General features: G+C 52.4%; 7 protein-coding genes across 10 annotated transcripts; 6 read left to right on the top strand and 1 right to left on the bottom strand.

The window, feature by feature from the left end:
- Positions 1 to 39: 39 nt before the first annotated feature.
- PV07_03852 lies at positions 40 to 2,615 on the bottom strand. Of its 2 annotated transcripts, XM_016390610.1 has the most exons (6): positions 2,392 to 2,615; positions 2,087 to 2,337; positions 1,875 to 2,032; positions 765 to 1,818; positions 566 to 714; positions 40 to 484 (listed from the first exon to the last, which is right to left on the bottom strand). In XM_016390610.1, the coding sequence occupies exons 1-6, from the start codon at positions 2,492 to 2,494 to the stop codon at positions 322 to 324; spliced, it is 1,878 nt and encodes a 625-aa protein (XP_016252512.1). In that variant the 5' UTR covers positions 2,495 to 2,615; the 3' UTR covers positions 40 to 321. The 2 variants fall into 2 exon arrangements, with proteins under 2 accessions (XP_016252512.1, XP_016252513.1); XM_016390611.1 differs by having other exon boundaries at positions 1,875 to 2,337.
- A 288-nt stretch (positions 2,616 to 2,903) lies between these two features.
- On the top strand, positions 2,904 to 5,524 carry PV07_03851. Of its 2 annotated transcripts, XM_016390609.1 has the most exons (10): positions 2,904 to 3,087; positions 3,158 to 3,747; positions 3,807 to 3,874; positions 3,922 to 4,001; positions 4,068 to 4,183; positions 4,234 to 4,389; positions 4,454 to 4,559; positions 4,645 to 4,937; positions 4,990 to 5,058; positions 5,120 to 5,524. In XM_016390609.1, the coding sequence occupies exons 2-10, from the start codon at positions 3,356 to 3,358 to the stop codon at positions 5,454 to 5,456; spliced, it is 1,617 nt and encodes a 538-aa protein (XP_016252511.1). In that variant the 5' UTR covers positions 2,904 to 3,087; positions 3,158 to 3,355; the 3' UTR covers positions 5,457 to 5,524. The 2 variants fall into 2 exon arrangements, with proteins under 2 accessions (XP_016252511.1, XP_016252510.1); XM_016390608.1 differs by having other exon boundaries at positions 2,904 to 3,747.
- A 192-nt stretch (positions 5,525 to 5,716) lies between these two features.
- On the top strand, positions 5,717 to 6,869 carry PV07_03850 (40S ribosomal protein S5). Its single transcript, XM_016390607.1, has 3 exons — positions 5,717 to 5,928; positions 6,025 to 6,208; positions 6,295 to 6,869. Exons 1-3 carry the CDS (start codon positions 5,783 to 5,785, stop codon positions 6,610 to 6,612), a joined length of 648 nt encoding a protein of 215 aa, XP_016252509.1. The 5' UTR covers positions 5,717 to 5,782; the 3' UTR covers positions 6,613 to 6,869.
- Positions 6,870 to 8,435: 1,566 nt separating this feature from the next.
- Positions 8,436 to 10,966, top strand: PV07_03849 (the record flags this gene model as incomplete). Of its 2 annotated transcripts, XM_016390606.1 has the most annotated exons (4): positions 8,436 to 8,607; positions 8,656 to 8,660; positions 8,753 to 10,445; positions 10,494 to 10,966. In XM_016390606.1, coding segments are annotated over 3 exons (1,736 nt in total), but the record flags the coding sequence as incomplete, so codon positions are not given. The 2 variants fall into 2 exon arrangements, with proteins under 2 accessions (XP_016252508.1, XP_016252507.1); XM_016390605.1 differs by having other exon boundaries at positions 8,753 to 10,966.
- A 109-nt stretch (positions 10,967 to 11,075) lies between these two features.
- Positions 11,076 to 13,627, top strand: PV07_03848 (uncharacterized protein). The gene has a single exon (XM_016390604.1). The coding sequence runs from the start codon at positions 11,153 to 11,155 to the stop codon at positions 13,433 to 13,435; it is 2,283 nt and encodes a 760-aa protein (XP_016252506.1). The 5' UTR covers positions 11,076 to 11,152; the 3' UTR covers positions 13,436 to 13,627.
- Positions 13,628 to 14,405: 778 nt separating this feature from the next.
- Positions 14,406 to 16,281, top strand: PV07_03847 (uncharacterized protein). Its single transcript, XM_016390603.1, has one exon. The coding sequence runs from the start codon at positions 14,834 to 14,836 to the stop codon at positions 15,761 to 15,763; it is 930 nt and encodes a 309-aa protein (XP_016252505.1). The 5' UTR covers positions 14,406 to 14,833; the 3' UTR covers positions 15,764 to 16,281.
- A 771-nt stretch (positions 16,282 to 17,052) lies between these two features.
- On the top strand, positions 17,053 to 19,127 carry PV07_03846 (uncharacterized protein; the record flags this gene model as incomplete). Its single annotated transcript, XM_016390602.1, has 2 exons — positions 17,053 to 17,451; positions 17,523 to 19,127. 2 exons carry the CDS (start codon positions 17,053 to 17,055, stop codon positions 19,125 to 19,127), a joined length of 2,004 nt encoding a protein of 667 aa, XP_016252504.1.
- Positions 19,128 to 19,273: the final 146 nt, after the last annotated feature.

Here is a 19,273-nt window from a genome sequence, read left to right as displayed (position 1 = left end):
TAGGGGACCCCTTCCAGGAATGGTCAAAGGCTCCTCCCCCTCCCTTCACCGTGAAGCTGAATCAGCAGAGCTAGAGTCAGCACCCTGTTCTTTATACCTCATCCAGCAACTAGTATATCACTCCCTACTGTACCGCGTCTTCTGGGCAGATCTGTTCCGAGTTGCCCCTCTCCTCTCCCTCCCGTCGCCAATGCAAGCAACTCACATAAGGCTGAGGGAGCTACTGGACGCCACCACTCAGCCACTTCATCAGACCCAGAGCTGAGGTAATCCTAGGTAATCGTGACCTATACAATCTCTTCAATATCCCGTCTAGGTTCCCTATGAGCGCTGCTGTTTCCAGCTGTGTGCGACCCCTTCCATCGTCTCGAAGGTGATCTCGCCATCCCCTGCTGCCTTTTGCCGTTGCACTAGCCTCGCGATGAATCGATCAATCATGCCCACGATATGGGCTCGACCCGCGCTTTCAGGATGCCAGATCATGCTACAAAAGGCCGTGCCTCTGATTAGCAAAATGCCTCAAGGGGGTTGGACCGCTTATGGAAGCAGCATTAGTGTGACTCACGGATATACGGAGCCATAACCTTTGCCAGGCCCTTCATCCAACCAGCTTTCATTCTCCCATAACCAGTCGAACCTATCCCACCACATCTTTTCCACATTGTCGACCCCAACGTAGCCTTGCGTGTTGGCTGCGTAGGGATAAAACCCAAGCTGATAAGAGTTAGGACTGAGATCATTCTCGTGGACGACAGGTGGCTTACAGGAGTCATGTCCTCTGTATACCAGCTTGAGGGGATCTCCACCAGAGCCTTGTTGGCCTCAGCAGTACCTGGCTGCGGCTGTGTCGGTATTGAGGTGGGAACCATCCAACTGCTGGCATCCTTCTTGTAATCCGGAACATGGGGCGGCTCTTGCGGAAAGGGATTCACCAGGAAGTAAGGCAAAGAGTCGTGGGCGTTCATGCTGCTGTCATAAAGAAAGTCGTGGTCCTGGAGCAGCCGGACGGTTGTCTCGCGGATTTGATACAGAGGGGCACGATATCCGACCGGTTTCTTACCTTGTCTGAGTGCTGTTATCAGGCCAATGCATTTCTGCAAAACATCCTTCTCCTGTTCAACCGTCATTGCATATGCGCCTTCATGGCTGTAGCCATGGAGTCCAATCTCGGCTCCGCTCTCTGCGATCTCGCGAGCCTGCGATGGAAATGTTTCGAGACTGTGGCCGGGGACGAACCAGGTGAGCTTATCGGAAACACCGTGCTTTTTGAACAAGCGCAGCAGTCTTCCCACTCCGACGTTGGCGCTGAAAATGCCCGCTGAGTAGTCGGAAAGCGTGTTTTGGGGATCATGACCTGTTCCCAAATACCCGGAGATGGCATCAAAGTCTACAGAGAGACAGATTCGCATTCGACGTTTCCTGGTGGCTGGAGTCAAGGAGGCGGGTATGGTCGCCATTTGCAGCTTGGTCTCCTTTCCGCTGTTTCCCAAGACTTGCTCCTCTCGCCAAATGATCCGGCCTTCCATCCCCCCATCAACAGAGATGCATTCTCCAGAGATATGACCTGCAGCACGGTGACTGGCTAAGAACGCCATAGCCCGCGCGACGTCTTCGGGTTGTGCGATCTTCTTCAGCGCGACGGTAGCCTGGCATTCTGCCCACATTTCCCTCGGATCGTCCAAGCGATCACCAATGAGAGAGGTGTTTACCCATCCCGGGGCCACAGCATTAATGCGGCCTTTCGAATTCAGGCGGACAATTTCGTTCTTCACCGTGCGAACGAGGCCATATTGCAAGCCCGCCTTGCCAGATGCATATCTGCCGAACGTTTTAGCATCCTTCAGAAGATCTCCCTGGGGTACCTGTGCACTAACTCAGCGTGCCCTTCCTGGCCAAACTTTCCAGTCTCTGAGCCAGTAATAACGATAGAAACATTGTCGAGCTCAGCTCCCTGGGCTTCTTGCGCCTTCTTCACCGAGAGCAAGAATTGCTTGACGGTCAAAAATGTGCCCTTGACATTATTGGTGTTGACCTTTCGTGACATGAGCGTTAACTTCTAGCGACAGCCCCCTGGGAAAATTCAGACCTTGTCCCATAGACTCTCCCCGATCTCCCATATTGGCGGATGAGCGCTTTCATCCGTGATGCCTGCATTGGCTATCAGGATACTCAATGGGCCGAAATGGTCTGTTGCAGCTTGGAATGCTTCAGAGACAGACTTTTCCGACGTCAGGTCGCCTTGCGTCGTGAATAGCCTTGACGACTGCTCTGGTGATGAGCATAGCTTTGCTCCATCGATAGATCTCCGGTCAAATGCCGTCACACGACATCCAAGAGCTGAGCATGGTTGTCAACGTCCTGTCGAGGCATACCTCTGGGAAGAGCACATACAGAGAAATTCTTTTACTGCAGCACCGCCAATCCCACCTGCTGAACCTGTGATGAAGACATGAAGGCCCTCAATGCCTAGAAAGGAGCTCGAGCTTCCAGCCATGTTGGAATCGAAGATATGCAGCGACCCGGATGATACTCGCACTCCCTCGCACAAAACGCAACAGTTTGACGTCTACACCATCAACCGAGCAATGTTTTTTCCACGGACATGTCCGTCTGGCGACTCGAGGCTGAGAATGTGGAGGGGACGAAGCTGTCCGAGTGGAATGTTCCCCCCCGTAATCACCTAAGATACCGCTAGGGTCGCTGATTCGATTCTCATGACACCTCGAGAGCCGAGATCTAACGACTCCTCATCCACCCTGTCTCATTACCTTCGAGACTGTGAGGGACTTCCGGTCCTGAGGTCATGGTGAGAGTGGAGAACTGCGCCGGCCTCGTGGCAGCCGGGGGAATGGTTTCTCTCCTGCCTCATCAAATTTAGCTCTCCGCCCAGCCCAGGCTTCGAGAAACCGGTCGTGGAGTGCCTGAAGCTCGATTTCTGACTTGACATTATTTGGTGTCAGCTATCTCTCTCCGCTCGCTCCCCTATCTGAAACTTGGTTTTGAATTTATCGCTTGTTTCCATTTTTGCCAATCGAATCCTAAGAGACGTCGTCTTCGTGGCTTGGCTGTGATTGGGACAAACTCCTGGTCAGCGACTTGACTGAATCAATCCAGGATCACGGACTTGCGCTGATTAGTGGCTATCTTCCGGTATCAGTCCCGCGCGCAGATCCGAGTTCCCTGGCCATCAAACGTGGCCTGCGTTGTGGGCGAGACGCGCCTATCTGACTGACTGCTTCCCAGGAATGCCGATAGTGAAAGATGAGTATATATCAGCGTTTAGTCTCCTGTCTCTCTCCCTCTTTCCCCTCCCCTTATTTTGCCATCTGCTAGCTTTTCAGGACGATCGTAAAACATGGCGACCGCGGATGAAAAGAAAGACCCTGTTCCCAACGAAGTCGCGACTGATCATCCATCCGACACTGCGGACAATGCAGACACGGGTGTCTCCGAGCTCATCAATGCTTCTGGTCACGTACAGGAACTTGAGCGAAACTTCAGCCTTCTCTCCGCTGCTGGGGTTGGCCTTGTAGTCGGGACCGTATGGCCTGCTGTCGGAGGGTCGATCCTCGTCGCCATCTTCAACGGCGGGCCTCCGGGAGTTATCTACGAGTTCATTACAGTTTCAGTTTTCTACTGGATAGTAGCAGCATCTTTGGCGGAGTTGGCGTCAGCTATACCTTCTAGCGCTGGGGTTTATCATTGGGCTTCAGTGACTCCGGGTAAGAAATGGGGTCGCGTCGTTGGGTATGTTCCTCTCCCAAAACCGTTGGTCGATGAAGTTTGCTGACAGCCTGGTACTACAGGTTCTTTGCCGGATACTGGAACTGGCTGGCATGGGTATTTGGTGCAGGATCAATGAGTTTCATCCTCGGTTTGTAGGATCTCCCCGCTGAAGCCATAAATGCTCATTCTCGGCAGCGAACACCTTCGTGCAAATGTATGCTCTCGAGCACAGCGACTTCACTGCGAAGCGGTGGCATGTCTTTGTGACGTATCTTGTAAGTCTGCAAACACCACCAGAGCGACGTTGACCCCGTGGGGAGCATTTGCTGATGATGTGCTAGATCGTGACATGGATCGCCTGCCTATGCGTTTGTCTGTTCAACAGGGCAATGCCGTATTTGAACACCGTAGGCATCGTTCTCCTGCTGGGCGGTTTCCTGGTCACTATTATCGTTGTGTGAGTCTTATCACTGATGTGAAGGGAGAACAAAAATTGATCGTTTTCAGGGCCGCCATACCAGGATCGGGCGACCATCCGCCACATGCCTCGTCTAGTTTCGTCTGGAGCGAGTGGAATGCCGATATAGGATATCCTAATGGCTTTGTCTTTGTTGCCGGAATGTTAAATGGCGCATACTCTGTCGGAACGCCCGACGCCGTGAGGTTCGTTCGAGATGCATACACCACCACCACAAGAATATGGACAAGCTGACCTTACACTTCGCAGTCATATCGCCGAGGAGGTCCCGTATCCCAGCAAAAACATTCCAATCGCCATCGGTCTGCAAATGAGCATCGGATTCTTCACTGGAATCTGCTACATTATTGCGATCGTAAGTTCTCAACCTGCCAGGCAATCTAGCGAAGAAGCTCGCCATAGCCGCGTCGTCGTCGGTAGTTGCTGACAGATACTTCCAGATGTATGCAATCAGTGACTACGATGCTTTGTTCAATGCACCATTCCCACTTGCCGAAATCTATCGACAGGCCACCGGGTCAGCCGGCGGTGCCATTGGGTTGCTGTGTCCCTTCCTCTTCTGTATCGCAACCTGCTTGGTTGGAGTATACATCACAGCCGGCAGGACACTATGGACTCTTGGACGAGACAAAGCAACTCCATTCCCTCAATACATTGGCAGAGTCAACAGGAGGTTGGAAATGCCTCTCTATGCTACTCTGCTGTGTGGCTGTCTGGTGACTGTTCTGGGCTGGTAAGTGTTCTAGGCAGTATACAGTGCAACTAGCTGACCGTGGACGGAACAGCATCTATGTTGGGAGTGCTACAGCTTTCAATGCATTCGTGGGCAGCTTCGTGCTGATGTCTTCCGGAAGGTAATTCAGAGGGGATCCCCAATCGAGATATCAGCGTCGGAATTCGCTAACATGAGAATAGCTATATCGCAGCAATCCTGCCTCATCTTCTGACCGGTCGCAAGAACGTCAAATTCGGCCCGTTTCACCTGGGGAAATTCGGTGTGGTGATGAACACGATTGCATGTGGATACATGATCGTGTGGTTCGTGATCTACTGCTTCCCCTTCGCTCTGCCCACGGACGCAGAGACCATGAACTATGCCTGTGTGATCTGGGGAGGTCTGACCACTTTTGTCACGGCTTGGTGGTTCCTTGGTGCGAGGAAAAGCTATGAGGGCCCCAAACCCGCCGGAGGAGTCGAGCACGAGGTTGAGCACATGAGAAGACCTAGTGTGGAGAAGCGAGTTTCAGTGTAGGTGTTTGTACATGTAGCAGTTATCTTTTCCCTCTTGCACCGCAAATTCAATAGCAATTAGAAATAATTCACCAGTCCATCTGGAAGTGATGAGATTTTTCGGTGCGTATACTTGTAGGGTGCGGCACCGTGGGCCACTTGGGACACGAATAAGGCGCAGGATCAAAATATCGCCTCGGCTAAACTGCGGACTGGTTGATTCACGTGACCAGCAGATCTTGGCAAGAATTTATCCCACAACTAAAAATCGAGCCTCCACCAGATCGCAGCAGCAACGAGTGAACCGTCCCAACCTCGACAATCCGCACACCAAACCAGCTCGTCAATATGTCCGACAACGGCGAGGTCGAAGTCGAAAACCCAACCTCTGGTTGGCCCGTCCTGCCCAAGGATGTCATGCAAGAGATCGGGAGCGTGAAGCTCTTCGGGCGCTGGAGTTACGAGGATGTCGAAGTCAGAGACATCTCATTGACGTACGAAGAAAAGCCCCTCCGTGCCCGGATACCGATGTCTTCGGGGGAAAAGAGAGAAAGAGAAAAAGGCTGACGAGACCACTCTTTCTAAAACAGCGACTACATCCAAATCCGATCACCCGTCTACATCTCGCACTCCGCAGGTCGATACGCCGCAAAGCGTTTCCGAAAGGCCCAATGCCCCATCATCGAGCGCCTGACCAACTCCCTGATGATGAACGGTCGCAACAACGGCAAGAAGCTGATGGCCATCAGAATCGTGGCACACTCGTTTGAGATCGTATGTCCCTCCCCTTTCCTGCGGACCAGAGGAGAAAATGCGAGTAAACACCCAAAAATCTGACTCCTCCATTCTGTTGTTTTTAGATCCACATCATGACCGACCAGAACCCCATCCAAATCGCCGTCGATGCCATCGTCAACTGCGGCCCTCGCGAAGACAGCACCAGAATCGGCAGCGCCGGCACCGTCCGAAGACAAGCCGTCGACGTGTCCCCGCTCCGCCGCGTCAACCAGGCCATCGCCCTGCTCACCATCGGCGCCCGCGAAGCCGCGTTCCGCAACGTCAAGAGCATCGCCGAGTGCCTCGCCGAAGAGCTGATCAACGCTGCCAAGGGAAGCAGCAACTCCTACGCCATCAAGAAGAAGGACGAGCTGGAGCGTGTGGCCAAGAGCAATCGGTAAAAGGGCAGTCCGTGGGATATGGCGGTGGTGGTGGTGTTGCCTGGGAAGATCATCGAACATGGTACTACGACTTGCATTTCATGGCAGTCACTTCAAGCACGCAGATGGTACGGGTCATCGTCTGCTTTGCGGGGGAGCATCAATCGAAAATAGCACACGCGCGGCTGTCCCGTCGGGTCAGCAGGATTGCAGATTCAGCGCATAGATGAGATGCTGAATGTCCACCAAAATTCGAAATGACATGAAAGTTTGACCAGTGTTTGCGTCGAAAGTCCTGTTTTCTCCAAGTCTGTTTTGAGGTGACGGCGAAATTCTGCAGGCCGTACTCGCAGTGCCGTGTTTCCCGTTTTACGGCATTGCTAGACGACTACAACCGAACTGCTGAATTACGAACGGTGAGCGAGTATTGGGATAGAGTGAAGGAGACGTGATTGAGCACTGAATTCGTATTCTCGGAACCCTCGCTATGATATCTTCGCCGTCTGATCCAAGTTCTAATCCCATGCACACCTTCCCCCACCCCAGTTTGTGTATTGACTATCCTTGCTTTTAGTCGAGAGATTCATTGATCCGTTCGTTGTCGTTGTTTGGCTTTTTGCTTTCCGTGTTGGCTGCTGGTTTTCTTGCTTTGGAGTCGCTGAATCGTCGGTTAAGGCGTACTGGTTGGCAATCTGCCTGCCCATTTGCTTTCCATCGTGTCGAGTGGTCGCGGACCTCGCAAGCAGGTATCAAGGTCAAGCGTCGCCCATCTATTCTGCATTGGTCTCGGGTGTCCATTCCTTGTCTTTTTGCAAAGCGCTACCTGAGGCAGAACCCCGAGAGAAGCATTTCAAGGTGCTTGCCCTGAATGATTGTACCGGCTGAGTCGCTCTCATGTCTCGCGAGGATAGTGCCGTGGCGGCCTCACTTCCCCAAAGGCCATCATTATATTCCTGGAGCGTACCTCCCTCATATATGCTTCTTGCTCTGGTTGCTTGGGGTTGAAACTCGCGTCATTCGTGTCTGGCTTGCCGAACAGCCGTTGAAAGGCGAAACCAACGGTGACGGCGCCTGCAGCGCCCAAGATGCACAAAAGGACAACAACTTGATCGGGAATGCCCATGGTGAATTGGAAGTTGATGAATCGCGAGTCCGGAGAAAGGAAAAGGGACACGTCGAACTCTTTTGTTTGTGTTCGCGGACTTTGGACTGCCCGGACTATGCGTGAGCAATGGACTAGGGCAAGGAAAAGAAGATTTGTCAATGCTTAACAGACAGGAGACCACCTTGACTCTTGGAGCGAACGAAAGAGGCTGACTTCAGAAACAGACAGGAAGAGGCCCGTATTGTGACACCAGGTGTGATTCGGGAGTCTGCCCTTCATATACCACGATTCAGCCCCAGCTTGGGGAGCGCAATTTCCATGCGCGGCAGCATGGCGAGTGCCATCGACCGTAGTGTCTCGGATATTGAATGGCCGTCTCTTGTGAATCATGCATTGATAGCATGCAAACAAGGTTGGAAGCCTTCACCTCCCATCACAATTCCTGCTTGTCCCAGGCCTTAGATAACTGGCCCGTTGATATCGAAGGATGGGAATGGTAAAGCGCAAGCCAACATACTAACCAGTTTTGATCGAGAACCCGAGCGAGTCGAATCGGCAAAGGTGCTGGAGCTCCACTGAGGTCTCGGATATCCCACAAGGCCCCTTGGGAGCAAAGTTTGATCCCCTGTCTGCCAACAACCGCTTGAATGTGGGATCCATTGGGTCTGACCAGTGGCAGCAGCGAGGACTTTCAGAGGCAAACCCTGGTGTCAGACCATCCATTGACCGGCAGCGTGTCCCATGTTTAGGCCCTGTTCTCTCCCTCGACAACACGGCCATTCAACCGAATATCATGTCCCCCAGAACAGCATTTCCAGCCATCGGCCAAGTGTTGAGACCGTGAATGCCACTCCGATGGGCTCTCGTCGGAGCGGTCAATCGAAGTCCAGGACTGGATGCTTGACCTGCAAGTAAGTTCGTCGCTGCGATTTGCTGGCTAGTGTACTGATGTTGTCTAGGATCCGTAAGCGTTCCCCCTCCTGTAGCTTGTCAGGACATGGTGCCTCTTTGTCGCCAGAATAATCATGAGCTGCGCAGACTAACACGCGATTTCAGGCAGAATAAAGTGTGACGAATCGCAACCACATTGCAGGAGATGTACCGAGACAGGTCGAAAGTGCGAAGGCCCCGTCGCCCGCCACATTCGTTTTGCTGAGGATCAGTTGTCAACTCCGAAGTATCCTGTTCTCCTACCCGAGCTTTCCATTTATGCACCGCAACACAGCGACGATGAACGCTGGGCTTTCAACTATTTCATCTACCGAGTGGCTCCAGTATTTGCCGGATTCATAGATGGTCCTTTTTGGCTCGAGTTGATTCCTCGCCTTGCCCAGTCGTACACCTTTGTCTGGCACATGGTGATGTCAATTAGCTGGGCTTTCGAGCACGTCCAATATCGAGAGCTGAGGACTGTTTTTGACACTGGTCGTCCAACTGCTGTTGTCGTTCACGCCGAGCACCGACGCGCCTTGAGGTGGTATTCCAAGGCCCTTGTGAGTTTTCGTCACTTGCTTGAGCAAGGGGAAGCGGACAACGCACACACTCTCTTGAGTTGCATCCTGTTCGGTGCCTTTGAGTTTCAGCAGAGGAATGTTGGCAATGCTTTGCGCCTGATGGACAATGCTTACAGAATGCTGGGCCAGAATCTCTCGGGTCGCCCGGCCCAGCAAACGCTTACCACAAACACCGACATCGACGAGACGGTGACGGCCTTCTCCTCGAGGAAGGCGATATTGATGGCCACTCTTGCCACTCCAGAATGGAAATATCGGGCAAGAGAACGTCTCTCAAAGCCTTTCATCGTCGCCACTTTGGCTGTCCTCGACGAATTCCGACAGCATTTGTACACGCTCATGTTCAAGGCGTATGAAATTGTCCGGGTGACAGCTCTGCTTTCTCATGATGAGTATGAGATGCAAAAGTTGAGGCCAAGACAGCAGATATGCCTCGAAGAATTGCAAAGATGGAAGGATTCGTTCCTCCCTGTTTCGGATAGCTTGCGAGACGGTGAAACAGAATGGATATCTTCCTATCTCCTGATGTATTGGGGCGTTTGTCACGTTTGGCTGGCCAGCTGCTTGAGCCCGTTGGAGAGCTCATTTGATGAGCATATGCAGGAATTTGCAGCTATCGTCGATAGGGCAGAAGAGGTTATCGACCACCATGCTGGAAACGAGACTAGCGGCCCAATATTCACAGGGGAAATCGAAATGCTTCTGGCGCTATATTTCGCAGCGACCAAGTGCCGCAACGCGATTGTCCGCAGGAGGGCTCTGCGCCTCATACGAAAGATTCCCTACCGAGAAAGCGTCTGGGCATCCATTGCATCACCGCGAGTAGTCGAAAAGATGATCGCTGTCGAGGAAGGTCACGACCATTTCTTGGAGTATCCATTACCGGCGGGGCTTCTGTCGTTACCACCAGAGGAAAATCGAATACACCATGTTGCCATTATGAAGGGGGATGTGAACGAAGTCCGGCGGCGTCTGAAATTACAGTGGACTAAGGTCGCGTTCGACGATCACGGATCGTTGAGAATGGTACACGAGAATGTCTGGCTAGAAGACTGCGTCGAAGACCCTGGTCGAGATTCTGCACTGCTAAACACGGGATGAACACATGATTGTCAAAATGCAAATCCTTGAGGCGGCTCCCTCTTCTGAGACCAAACATGAAAGAGGCTCCGAAACGCCGCATCGTCACTTGCTGCAAGGGGAAATGAATCGCTGAATCGAGCAGAGGAGCCTCAGTGAGTCCCCTCACCCTTTAATGTGGTAGTTTGTGAGTAACTCAGCAGACCATCCCACTTTGTGTCAGGCTGGCGGTGAATTCGCCATGATGCGAATCTCCTCTGCCCGTTGCGCGAATGTGCTTCACGGAAGGAGGACGTCCAGGTGTATTGCTGGAGGTTGCGAGGGAGTTGAAAGCTCCATCTATTGTCTCTCGGCACAAATCATTGGAGCTGGAAGGACAGGTGGAGCCTGCCATACTCTCAGGATGACGGGTAGCATGTTGCTGCGATTGAAGTCAGACTGTCCCCTTTAGTAATGGCGGTCGCCCAGCGGGATATGGCGTCCAGGCTCCCTCGAGCAGGAGATTCAGTATGCATGATGATGAGGAAATTTGGGAATACTATAATGGCTGCTGGGAGGAATGTAGTCCAAGGAATATGAAAAGATGATGGGATTGAGAAGGACTTCGTGTATGATGGGGCAAGAGCCACAATTATTGTAAAGACATGAGAATAAGCAACTTCTTCCTAGAAAGGCGTGCTGAAATTGGCAATGCTGCTCGTCAGACGGTATGAATTTATAGAAGTGCTGGAATCTAATCAAGATTAGATCTGCTAGAAAAAAAGTCCACAACTTTTCCAAACCCCACGGCGACTGCGACTATTCAGCGAGACTTCCACGCCAATTGAAGTCTGAGACTGAAAAGTGATCGGAAATAGAAACCATGGGAAAGCGCAAACTCGGAGCCCTCGAAAAGGTCGACGCAGACCTCGCGAACCTGCAGAACAAAATCAAACGAGATCCGAAATCCTACCACACCGACTTCCTGCACCAGCACATCCAGTATGAGAACCAGAGACAGATCTTCATGCAGGCCCCGGCGTCAGCCTCTTCCAGCGGCATCATCTCTTTCCGCGACCTAATCGAGTTCGTGGCCCATGTGGCGGACTGCTACCGGGAGGAGACGAAAGACTTTCCGAAACAGTTGATCGAGATTCTGTCGGCGCACCATGCGACGTTGGAGCCTGAGTTAAGGGAAAAGATTGTGGGCAGTCTGGTGCTGCTGAGAAAGAAAGAGATTATCGACTCACACACGCTGCTACAATGTTTCTTCCCCATCCTCACCACGACACCCAGCAAGTCCCTGCGAGCATTACTGTTCCAGAAAATCCTGAGCGATTTGCGTTCTGCGAACTCGAAGACCACAAATCACAAACTCAATCGCAGTGTGCAGACGACGCTGCACAATCTTGTCACGGACGACCGATCGTCTCCGAAAGCGTTATGGGCAGTCAAGATTACACGAGAGATGTGGAAGCGGCAGATCTGGACGGATGCGAAGGCCGTCGAGATCATGAAAGAGGCGGCGCTAGCTGACAACGAGAAATGTGCGGTGGGAGGCTTGCGGTTCTTTCTGGGCGGCGACAAAGAGCGAGAAGAGCTGGAGGATGAGAGCTCAGACGAAGAGACCGTCGATATAAGCAAGCTGCGGCATCAGATTGGGGTCAACAAGAAAAGTAAGAAAACGGAGAGAAAACTCGAAAAGGCTGCCGCAACAGTTCGTCGGAAAGAGAAGAAAAAAGGACAGCCTCATCCGCTGAATTTCTCTGCCTTACATCTTTTGCACGATCCCCAAGGGTTTGCGGAGACGATGTTTTCGAAGCACCTGCAGAGTGCGAAGTCGAAGTTAAACCTCGAACAAAAGCTGTTGGCGTTACAACTGGTGTCACGGCTGATTGGATTGCACAAGCTGACCGTGATCAGTTTTTACTCCTATTTTCTGAAGTATCTGACACCTCGACAACCTTCTGTTACATCATTTCTAGCATCGCTTGCGCAGTCGACACATAATCTTGTGCCGCCAGATATACTGGAGCCCCTGGTACAGAAGATTGCCAATGAATTTGTATCGGAGGCAGCTGCTGGGGAGGTGGCCGCGGCGGGATTGAATGCAATTCGCGAGATTTGTGTGCGGCAGCCATTGGCTATGAATGACACCTTACTACAAGATCTGGTTATGTATCGGAAAAGCAAGGACAAAGGGGTGATGATGGCTGCAAAAGGTCTTCTCAGCCTGTATAGACAAGTGGGCGCTGAAATGCTTCGCAAAAGAGACCGTGGGCGAGACGCCACACTGGGTCTGAAGTCCGGCGAGCAGAAGCAGCAGAGATTTGGTGAAGAGGCTGTTGGAGAAATTGAAGGGTTGGAACTACTTGAACAATGGAAAGAACAAGAAAGGCAGAGGAAGAGATTGGAAAAGGGTCTTCCTGCAACTGGGTCTGAGGATGAGGAGGACGAAAGTGATGAGGAAGACTGGAATGCTTGGAACATCGAAGAAGATGCAGACAGCGATGATTCGGGAGGCTGGATCAATGTCGAGAGTGACGACGAGATCAATATCAGTGACAGCGAGGACGAGCAACCTTCGGCGAAGAAAGTGCGGTTCGATGCGCAGGTTTCTACAAGCGACGACAAAGAGAACGCAGAGAAGCCCGGAGAAGCAGCAGATTCAACCACAACCCAGCCAAAGTCAAAACTCGCTACGACTCGGATTTTGACACCGGCTGACCTGACCAAGTTGCAAGAGCTTCGAACGACGGCCTCTGTGTCGTCGCTTATGAAGAATCACAAATCACACCACGCGTCAAGCACATCGCAGCAGACCAACTCGCAACGGCACATGGATGACCCTCTGACTGCGGCAGAGATCGAAGGGTTAGCGTCGCTCTCACGAGGTAAAGCGACTCGAGCACAGAAGCTAGCGTTGCTGCAAGAACACAAGGATGACCGTGAGGAGCACAAGTCCAAGGCAGCGCGGAAGAAGGAACGCAAGGAGTCGGAGGGCAAGAGCACGACGAACAAAGAAAAGGCACGCAAGAAGAATTTCCTGATGACGCTGGGAAAGGCCAAGTCCAAGGGGAAGAGGAGCTTGGTTGAGCACCGGAAGATCTTGAGGGCGCATGCTGAACGGGGGAAGAAGGGAGGGAGGAGAGGCAACCGAGGGTAGATACTGTAGACACCTAGGGATTTACAGTACCTGCTCAGAGAGAAGCATTGATCCCTCTCATGGTATCGACATCTGATGTGCTGATCAAATCCTCGGTCCTCCAGACCAAGAACTTGTCGTCCGTACGAGGTCAGCAACGAAAAGACCAGGCAATAATGCATCGTCGTACCAAGCGTACCAGGCAGTAAAGGCATAATAACGTAAAATGTCCGGAGTAATCTCGTCCCAACCCTTTTTTTCCGTCTCTCTTCCTCGCTCGGTGGCTCAGCCCGCTTTTCCCAGCGAACCCTCAACGTCCAAGGGTTGCCCAGCCACGATGAAGGCCGCCCAATGAAAACGTGGTCGCGTAAAGTGCCAGCGGGAAGCCTCGCGTCAGTTTCGTGTCAGCGCAGGTTTTTCAGGGACAAAGCACTTAACACTTAGCACTTAATGGGCCATTAACCGGCCGCCAACTGCCAACCAGGAACATGAGTTCACCATGCCACCCAATAACAGCTGCCCAGCCCAGCCCAGCCCCGGAGTTTGCTGCTGAGGAGTCCGCACGCTAGGCCTGAAACTCAGTGGTTAGCGGCGGGAGCGCAGCCACTATTAATATCGCCACGCATGACAATTTTAGGGGGGCGTTCAGGGAGGCTGGGGAGGCGGGCTCTGGTTGGGCCGGTGGCCAGCTGCTGCAGGGGCTCCCGGGCTCCAGGGCTTCACCCGCCTCTCCCAGGGCCTCCTCATGGCTGGAGGGGGAAGGGGGGCTGACGGTTTAGGCCACAATCCCACCAGCAAAAGGGCAAAATGAGGGCAGCCCGGGAGCCCCCATTCGCCAGGGTTCCTGGCCCAGACGGCTAGGAGTGAGTCTCTCGCTCGCTTGTTGCTTGCACGATCCAGTCGCTCCGGAAACTCGATAAGCCCTGATAATATCCTCTTGCAGCAGCCGCAGTCGTCCACGATCCAATTGCTGCACGGCGCCGTTGCCGGACTCCAGAGTTGCGCATCGCCCTCATTTGGTTTTAACTTCGACACCTGCATCTCCCGCATCTCCCTCATCTCCTTCTTGAATCAGCTCCTGTCTCCCTTTTCTTTGCTCTTGTCCCTCTCACTCTCAATCTCACTCTTGTGTCTGAAAATTTTCGCTGCCATCTTCACCTTCACTGCTGCCCATCAGCATCCGCATCAGCTGCATTTTATTCACCTCATTAATATTCCCCTCTATCTCTTCGGCGCCTTGCTATTCACTTAGCAGGGAGGGACCCTTTCGTCGAGCCTCCACACTCGTTGGCTTTCACTGTCACTGTTGACCAAGATCGACATACCTACCTACACCTGCATCCATTAGCAAGGAGCTCCTGTCAGCTCACTCCTCAGTCGTTTCGCATCCTCTCTTCATCACCGCAACACCGCTGCAAGATGGGTCTGCCGCAGGACTTTTCCACTCCGGTGCCCTCCATTGAGTCGGACTCACCTCTCTCCAAGCGTCGTCGCTTCACCCCCCACTCCCTGCCACCCATCATCCCCATCGCGGACAACTCGGACATCGAACAGCATACCTTTGACTCTCCATTGCTTCTGCAGCTCTGCGAACAAGCCCCTGACCAGGCGGAAATCGAGGCAGGTCTTCTCCAGGTCGGTATGCGCGTGAGGAAGGCCGTTGCTGAAGGATACAAGACCCAAAAGAAATTCACGCCTCGGCCCTTCTTCAACATGCACCGGCTTTCTCCCGAGACCCAAGCTGCCCTGTCCTCTGGCAACGCTGATACCACCAACGAGCTCTCCCCGTATTCTGCGGCCCAGGTCCAACCCCTCACCACGGCCACCTTTTGCGGCATCAGCCTTGCTTACCTCTCCCACTGCAGCGAGGATTGGTCGAGCCCCTCGATTGCCGAACAGTCTCTCTGGTCTTACTCCACCAGCCACAAGCGTTCCTACGAGGCCGACTCCGACAGCGACGACAGCCAAGACTGGCAACCTCAGACTCCAAGCTTGGTGGCCGATGCGGGAATGCACATGCCTGTCGATTATTTCGCCATCGATATCGATACCATGAGTGATGTCAGCCCAATGACCCAGGTTGGGGACCGTGCCAGGCAACACCTCAATGGTCGACGCATGGCTATGCCAAAGACTCGCGGCCGATTCTTCCAACAGCCCGAGACACAGATGCCGCCTACCTCGGCTGCCAATCCATTTGCCAACATGATTGTCCACCAACCCGACAACCAACTGGCCAATCATTTCGGTCACAAGAGGATGGTGAGCTGTGGTATGGAGGCCGCCATGGATTTTGGCGAGGCTTCCTTCCTGCAACGACGAGAGGATGTCGAGATGGACTGCTCCTGAAATCACCAAAAAAAACTTGATTAAACCAGGATTTTGACGATTGTGTTATTTATGCTTTGCATTGCTTCATGACTTTTTATTTTCACAACGGCCAGAGATGCGTCCAGAAAATGCCTTCGAACGGAATTGCGGTGACCTGGAAAAAGGCTTTGAAGATGCAAAATCGATGAGCATGAGAGGGGAGATGGAGAACGGCCGAGTGATGGTTGAATGAACATCTCAATCATCCTAGCCAATGTTGTAACATATTGCGAACTGTGATCATTACTTGGATTGGAAATGGAAAATGGAAACACTGTATATAAGGAATTGGGGCTCAATCGACGTCGATCGAGCCGTCTCCAGCGGGGTACGAAGGCGCTCATCGCCTCTACCGCTGGGAGAAAACGGGATTTTGCAGGAGTCGGCGCACACTGCAACAAGAAGTTTTGCATGCCTCATGTTATGCATAACCACACGATGAAAATCGAATTTAGCTAGATAATCAAGAATGAAAGATGATCTGAACTGAGAAGAGAGTTTTGACTCGCTCTTTGACCGCCTCTTTGACTCCTCATGGGTGGTGGCACGTGATGCGGGAAACGGTTGGGAAATCCGCAGCCGTTCAAACGGTGAACAGTAAATACGGAGTATATCTTTCAGGTTTGGGTTGCCCTGCAGCTCTTTCTCGTCAGCGGAAACTTCACTTGCAGACTTTGGTCAGGAATCTCGTTGTCGAATGCAGCTGCGAACCTGGCTCGGACTGCCCAAGGAAGTGCTAGTTGCTCGCTGTCTCAGGATAAGATATTGAAAACCCTTCCAACCATCCTTCTAGTCCCATTTTTGCTTCGATGGGAGGAATGGTCTTGAAGCCCAGGTGAGTGATCCCATCAAGCGAATCCCGACAATTGCCTCCTAGAGATTCGAAGGCTGCAGGCATACATCTCGCTCGTAGGCACCCTGGCAATGTCAATCACGGTTGTGAGACAGGGGCAGGCCAGAAGCCTCACAAACGCCCGTCTTCTATTGGCTGTATGCAGCAAACACTCTCGCGAAACGCGGGCGAGAGCAAGGAAGATGGCATGACTCCTGAATTCACTCGTGAGACAAGATAACGTGCAAAGAAGCAATTTCGATAATGTCGTCTCGCTCTGCTGACCGACTATTGATAATGAAGCGTTGACCCTCGACCTCGTTGTTCTTCTCGAGAGCGCTGTGATGGGTTTGCCCAGGCTCTCTTGATTCTCTACCAGAAAGGTCAAATCATCCAAGCCAAGCTGGAATCTGTTTCTTGGCAATGTAGACATACGATGTCAACAATCACCATTCCAGACCTCTCGCTCATCCTGCGGGCGAGAGGGTCGCCCTCTCGTGACCTGGTGTACAACTACACACCCTTGCCCGTCGAAGGCTGGCTGAGGGTTTTGGTGCTTCACCCAGGATTCCCAAGCGATGCTCTTTCGTGCAGTCTTCAAATTTGGGAAATCGAGGACGCTGCCAGGCTGGGGTTCGAGGCTCTATCTTATGTCTGGGGGGATGATCTTGGATCACAAGTGGGGAAGAACATCAACTGTGATGGTGCTACGCTGCCCATTCGGGAGAACCTGGCCTGTGCGTTGAATCACATTCGCCATGACAGAAACACCAGGTTCCTCTGGGTGGATGCCGTGTGTATCAACCAGGAAGACCAGGACGAGAGATCTCGACAGGTGAGCCGATCCTGGCAGGACAATGGGGTTGTATTGTTTTCAAAGCTCTCCATTCTAACATTAAGTGGTAGGTCCAACAAATGGGTCGAATCTACGCGAGCGCCGCAAGAGTTCTCGTATGGATTGGCCCAGACCTCAATCAAGAAGCAAAGGAGTGCTTCTCGCTGATACAGGACACGGCCATTTTCCTTGCAGAGATGGTCTCTGACTATGGAGACGTAAATGTTTTTCCCCCGGTTACCCGGGAGAATGGGAAAATTTGCTCAGATATGCGCAAGTGGGATATGGTTCGCCGACTGATGGATTCAGAGTGGTTTTCCCGAGTCTGGGTGCTCCAGGAAGTCGGCCTGGCTCGATCCGCAGTCTTGCTCTACGGCAACGTAACTATGAACTGGGCTTACCTCGTGGAATTGATGCTTATCGTCGCGTCACGCGTTGATGTCGCCTCACACATGGGAACTGTCAAATCCGGTATGTTCTGGGACTTATTCGACGATCTCTGGCGGACTTACGAAAATGACATATCCTGGAGATATGAGTTGCCAATGTCCAAGACTTTGAGTAGTAACGAGTGTAAAGTGAGCTTTATTAACATTCTGAATGATGGACGATCCTACAAGGCTACCGACCAGAGGGACCGTGTGTATGCCTTCCTCAGTCATCCGAGTACAGCTTGCGGTGCTGCAAAGGAGAAAAGACTGGTGGTCGCCAACTACAACTTGTCTGTCGACCAGGTCTATCTCAACACGGCGGAGGCAATCTTGGAGAATGACCCGTATCCGTGGACTGTACTTACTTGCATTGACCACACTACGGATTCCTCCTCACTTTGCGGTCGGCGAGCATCCTGGGTTCCACGTTGGGACGAAGGCTGGCGTGTGTATTGGCTGGGATATCCGGAAATGTGGTATCGAGCTGGTGGATCCAAATCTGCACAATTTCAATTCGAGGTCTCCAGGTCCGAGTCGTCGTTACGCGTCACAGGCGTGATCCTGGATACTATCGAGTGGACCTCTAGGGTATTCGATTCGGAAGAACTTCTGCTGGAACGTCAGAAGAAGGAGACGCCGTTGCAGAAGTTGTGGCAAGAGTTGGAACACGACCCTGGCAACACTATTTATGGCAGCAGCCATCGCGATCGAGAATATGCCTTCAGCCTCACGATCGCAGCTGGACGGGCAGCTGACGAAGGGCCCGCTGAAGACAATCCCAGCCTTCACCACGCCATCTATCGGGCGTACAGGGAAATAGTCCACGGTGAAGACAGCAACGACCATGAAAGAAATCTATTGTCATCGACAGAGGCCGACCCCAACCCCAAGGGTCAGGAAGGACAAGAGTCTCCAAGATCCCTCGAACTCGAAGCCCTGACCTACGTCGGCAGCAACCAGCGCAGAGCCTTACATAACCGGCGATTCTTCAGAACATCAAAGGGCTACTATGGAATCGGTCATATGACAACCAAGATAGGTGATGAATGCTGTGTATTTAGGGGAGCGAATGTGCCATTTGTTATTCGCAGGGTATCAGCCGATCGTGGGCAGGGCTCTACCTCTGGGCAACACGTGCTTGTGGGGGAGTCGTACATCCAAGGCGTCATGAGGGGAGAAATATTCGAGATGATGGATGCAGGCGAGCGTGATGAATTTGTTGAACGAACAATTATTCTTGTGTAAGATAGATTCTTTGATTTAGAACGAAGCATCATGGACCTGAACCGCCATTTGGTTCCTGACAAGGCTGCGACCCGCACGAGGCCAGTAACGACCAGCAACGAGTGCATGACTAAGCAGATCACGTGCCGATAGCCAAGATTGGATTC

The sequence above is a fragment of the Cladophialophora immunda genome (assembly GCF_000835495.1).
Source record: "Cladophialophora immunda strain CBS 83496 unplaced genomic scaffold supercont1.2, whole genome shotgun sequence".
NCBI lineage: Eukaryota > Fungi > Ascomycota > Eurotiomycetes > Chaetothyriales > Herpotrichiellaceae > Cladophialophora > Cladophialophora immunda.
This window is presented reverse-complemented; position numbering and strand designations above follow the sequence as displayed.